General features: G+C 53.1%; 1 protein-coding gene across 1 annotated transcript; it reads left to right on the forward strand.

Moving 5' to 3' along the window:
* The first annotated feature begins 1796 nt into the window (after positions 1-1796).
* On the forward strand, positions 1797-3935 carry LOC144937280 (uncharacterized). The gene has a single exon (XM_078864687.1). The coding sequence runs from the start codon at positions 1797-1799 to the stop codon at positions 3933-3935; it is 2139 nt and encodes a 712-aa protein (XP_078720813.1).
* Positions 3936-5523: the final 1588 nt, after the last annotated feature.

The raw sequence follows: 5523 nt of genomic DNA on the forward strand, positions 1-5523 counted from the left end.
ATGGTCTCGAAACACACGTGATGAAACTATACATTTAAAACCCCCTTTTGGTAATCCACTGACGGATGAAGGCATCCCCCTGCCTTGTGGGATCGTGGGTATTGTTTGACCATACTTCACTACGTTGTTCGGTGCGTGTCTGTGAAGTGATGGGGGTGGGTGGGGGTGGGTGGGGGGGTGCTCCGATTCGTCAAAATGTCACGCACAAACCGATGTTGCTCATGGCTGGGATTCGAACTCAGGTGGCCCTGGGTTCATCGCACAGTACAATGCGCCACTACCCCAATACTCCGCCCCAGATACATAGAATGATGGGCATTATTGAATACACTGAACAAAAAAGAACCCAAACACTCTGAAAATATATTAAATAACTACACAAAACATAATAGTCCACTCACTGGCATTAACTGTGTATCTTGTGTTCTCCACAGGGAATGTATTATTTGCTCCGCTGCGGATCTCCTGCCACCGTTTTCCCATTCACATGTTTCATTGCTTCTACATACTATTAACATGCCCTCCCTTTGTTAATGCTACCCCCCCCTCCCTTTGGTGCTGCTGATCCTGCATAATGCATGGGCATAATATGACTTTGAAAACCCCCCCGCCCACCTCCTACGCATTTCCCATGAATATGCTAAATTCCTCTTGATATGCACATTCTTTTGTTAAGGCTCTCTTCTTCTTCCACCTCCAACTCAGCTTATATATAAGCTCCTAGCTTGGCAGTGTCTCATTCTTCACCTGAAGACGGCTGCTTGCGTTGTAGCCGAAACGTCGTGAGAATTGTTTTATTATGTTTTATTTTTATTTTTTATTATTTTATTACTTCCCTTCTACGTGACTTTATCGAAAGAACCAAGAAGATGAATCCCTGCAGTCACGAAAGCTTTAAATCGAAAAATAATAAAATAATTTTTGTATTAATAATTAACTACTGTGTTAAGTGATTCAACAACAACAATAATAATTGTTTACATCCCATTGTCAAATCATTGTTGGACGAATTCCTCCACATGCCATTTCAGTCGTGGGGTATTTTGACCAAACCTCACCATGCTGCTCAGTGCAGGTCGGTGAATAGCGGTGGTGCGTGCGGTGGGGAGGGTGGCCGTGACCGGCTCCAACTCAGGTGGCCAGTGTTCAGTGGCACCGCGGTGCATCAACCGCAGTGCCACAGCTGCTGAACCCACGACACGTGTACGACTGCCCCCCACCACCCCGCGCGAACGTTCCATGCCGCCACTGGAACATCGCGGCGCTGCTGGTTTCTGCCGAGTAGAAAAAATTGCCGGCGTAAGATCTCAATAGGCGCGACCCGTTCGTATTGCCTGCCGGCTGAAATCTGACAAGAATCGCTTAGCCCCACGCATCACGCCACCGCCACCACCACCACCTCCTCCTCATCCTCCTCTTCCTCGCCAGCCCAGGCTCGCGAAACGCGACGCACCTGCGCGTGCCCCGCGGGATCCGTTCACAGCACAGCGGGAGCCCCAGACTACATCCATCGGTCGTCTTTATTGCTAAATGCACGCTGACATTCGTGCGGCATTTGGAGTAGGGGTCGGCACGGTTTGGCTCAAACCACCAAACCGCGGTTTGAACCGAACCAAATCGGTTTGGTTTGGGTCTGTTTGAACTGGTTCGGTTTGGTTTGGGGCTACGAAAACCGACTCGGTTTGGCTCGGACAGGGTGGAACCGGCTCAAACTAGTTTGGTTGGTTGTAAAGGCGACACGAAAGGACATGCTGTAGTTGCCTTTGCCTGCGAATTCACTTTGCAATTGCATCTCCATGGCTCGAGCGGCTCAAGACGGCGCCATCCCCGGCGGCTCCAGCATCACAAGGTATCTCATCCACGACGTGGAAGAGACCAAACACGCCGGTAGCGACGAGGAGCCGATGGCGAGCGAACGTGAGAGCCCGGACGCCACGCGCGGCGACACGCGGCAGAGCCTCATGCGCACCCTCGGCGCCGCAGCGCTGCAGACCGCGACGCAGCCCAAGCCCAAGAAGGCCCGTGTGTCCCGAGCGCTGTGGCACGACGAGTACTTTGAGACGAGCCAGGCCGCGGGCGACGTGCAGAGCCGGACCTGCAAGATCTGCACCCTCCAGTACGCGGGCTCCACCTCCTCGGGCACCCGTATCAAGCATCTCAAGACCCATGGGATCGTCGACCCCGAGTCGCCCACGGTCGTCACGTCGCCGCCGACGGGGAAGGGTTTGCTCGTGCAGTCCAAGATGGCCACGCCCATGTCAGCGCACGCGAGCAAGGCCATGGACAGCTTTGTCGCCGAGTACATCGCGACGAGTGGTCTAGGCCATAAACACGTAACATCGGATCCCTTTACGACTCTTCTTCAACGAGCTGCCCCGGGTTACGAGCCCAAGTCTGAGCGCACGGTCAAGCGCCGCATGCTCGAGATGTATGTCGTCCTCAAGCTACTCGTGCTACAGTACTTTACTACTTTTGGCTCTTGCGTCTCCTTGACCTACGACGGTTGGACAAACGACGCCATGACCGGCTTCTTCTCGGTCACCCTCCACTGGATGGACCCGGCGTCGTTCTCCATGTGCAACTGCATCATTGACTTCTTTTGGGTGGCCCCGGGCGAAGGCGTGGGCAAGCGCATGGCGCAGCGCCTGCACGAGCTGCTCGACGACTTTGGCGTGTGGCCGCGCCTGCTCGCCGTCGTCACCGACAGCGGTTCTGACGCCGTCGCATCCGCCAAGTCCCTCACGCTCCTCGAGGGGAGCAACCTGCGCTCGACGTGCTGCTTGCGGTGCATCGCGCACTGCGTCAACCTCGGCGTCAAGGCCTCATTCGGCGCGTTCGAGACACTGCTGCGCAGCCTCCGCGCGACGCTCGGCGCTATCCGCAAGAGCAAGACGAAGAGGGCGGCCTACACGTCGCTCGCGCGGCACTACCTCAAGTGCCCGCTGCAGCCGCCTTGCCTCGACGTGGTCACACGTTGGGGTAGCACGTACGTGATGCTCACGGCGTCGCTAAGGCAGCGCCAAGTGATCGACGCCATCTGCCTTGAGCCCGGCTGGTCGCGGAGCCAGGCCGGCTTGTCGGACGAGCAGTGGGAGCAGGCGGCGCTGCTCTGCCAGTTCTTGGAGAAGCCGGCGGCCATCTCCGATGCCATGGGCGCCGAGGAGTACTGCACCATCTCGAACGCCATCACGGCGCAGGAGGCTCTCTTGAGCCACTGCATGACCCACCGCCCGAGTCCTCATGTGGTCGTGAGCTCGGCCACCGTGACCATCTCCGACTACATGGTCAAGTACAGCGACCTTCTCTCGTCCGAACCAAGCCGCGTCGCCCGCTTTCTCGACCTGCGCCACCCCAAGCCCGCGGCCTCGAGCACCGAGTACAGCAATATCAAGGACATGATGACGGACATTCTCAACCAGCGCTACCCAGCGTTGACGACGGACGCGGCGCCGAAGGCGGCGCCGCGTGGCGGCATTAACATCCTCTTTGACATGGTCTACGCGCCCAACGCTCACGACGGCGCCGCCTCCGAGGTCGACCGCTTCCTGCTTGAGCCGACTCAGGACCTGAGCATGGACGTCGTCGAGTGGTGGAAGCTGTACGGCGGCAAGTACCCGCGCCTACGACGCGTGGCCCTCGACTATTTGCCTATCCCGGCGTCGTCCGTGCCCTCCGAGAGAGCAAACTCGGCCGCCAAGCGCTCCTTTCTCGACCGACCAAACCTGCACAAGTGCACGTTCAAGGCCGAGATGTGTGTGCGCTCGTGGGCGCGGATGTTGCCTAGTGTTGGGGTTTCACTGCCATTGAACTACCACACTGCGTTCAAGGACATTGGGTGTGCCAAGCTTGAGGAGATGGCTGTGGACGACATCGTCGTCCAGTACTTGCTAGTGAATCTCAATATGAAGAAAGCCTGCGTAGAAATTAGCGATTAATACACTTGATATTTGTATTGAATGCGAATATTGTTTGCCGCGCATCTTTTCGGTTCAAGCCAACTCAAGAGGTTTGGTTTAGCTTAGTTTGGTTTGGTTTTGGTTTGGTTTGGTTCAGTCGTCGCTGGTTTGGTTTGGTTTGGCTTGCTCAATTTGAAACCAGTTTGAGTCGGTTCAAACCGTGCCGACCCCTAATTTGGAGGGGTGAGTGGGGTGGATTTCACAGTCCCACCGTGAAGTTTGTGCAATGGCCGGTGGCCTGATCGCGGCCCATACTCGACATCTTCCAGTCGAAATAAAGATTCTGATTCTGTTAAATTGACGGTGGTAAAGAAATACTCAAAGCGGCTGCCCGCTCAAGCGCTCCTCTCCTGTTAAAAGAGGCGAGCAAAGCTGTGTGAATTCCACATTGCTAAGGTAGAAACACGCGTTTAGAGTAGTTGGCTACTATAAATTTCCACACGATGATAAGCCACTTCGATGAGCTATCATTTGTGGACAGGTTGCTTTTGAGAAATAAAATGTTTAAAAATACTTTAAAAAAACATATTAATATTGTGAGGACACAATATTAATATCCAGGGCCTACCTTGGCTCCTCCCACCCTCAACCAGTATATATACAAGGACTGTTTTCTTGGAATTTCTCTCACTTGTTACAGCTATCGTGCTGTGACGGTTCCACCTGAAGGCGGAGGCTTGTGTTGCCTCAGAAACGTCGTGATTTTTATTTATTTTTTTATTTTACTTTTATTAATTTTAATTTTTTACCTACGTGACTTTACCGAAAAAACCTAAGAATATGAATCCTTGCAGTCACGAAAGCTTCAAATCTAGAACTGAGCTGATTTCATTTCCGCTTCTCCACGTTGGACATCACCCTTGGCCTGTCCCCTCCTTTGGCCTCTTCACTCCGTGTAATAACAATCTCTTACTTACGAAAGCATCCAATGTTATCGTAATCATCATCCACGGTCAACCATACCTCGTCTTCAACCATATCAAGTGGCATCTCATAATTGACACTTTTCCCATGACCAAACTGCCCTCGATCTTGTCAGATTCTGTAAGCTGAGCAGAATTGTTTTGGGGCCTGGTTCGTACTCGGATGATAGACTGCCTTGAACAGCAGGTGCCGGAGGCTTGGGCTGCGAGGCGACTTCGAGATGGTGGCACATCGATGCAGTTTTGTTAATCGATCTGTTTAGGGGCCGTCCATAAATGACGTCACGCACCTAGGCGGGGGGGGGAGGGGGGTCAGACATTTGTGACGATGTGTGACGAGGGGGGGGGGGGTTGAGAAATGTGACGTCACATCAAAATGCGCAACTTGAAGTAAATGTAGACAAAACGTTCTACTTAATTAAATAGACTTTTTAGTAAATGTTTTCTCCTACAACATCAGAGTGCAGCGGCACATTAAATACGCACTACAATGACAATAATTTAAAGCGATTTGAAGCATGTTTAATATTTTTTTGGGGGGGGCGGCAGAGCTTTGTGACGTCATATTTGAGGGGGGTCTGACTTTTTGTGACGCCTTGTGACGATGGGGGGGGGGGGGGTAAAAAAATCGTCCAAATCGCGTG

This window comes from Lampetra fluviatilis, chromosome 18, assembly GCF_964198595.1.
Source record: "Lampetra fluviatilis chromosome 18, kcLamFluv1.1, whole genome shotgun sequence".
Classification (NCBI taxonomy): domain Eukaryota; kingdom Metazoa; phylum Chordata; class Hyperoartia; order Petromyzontiformes; family Petromyzontidae; genus Lampetra; species Lampetra fluviatilis.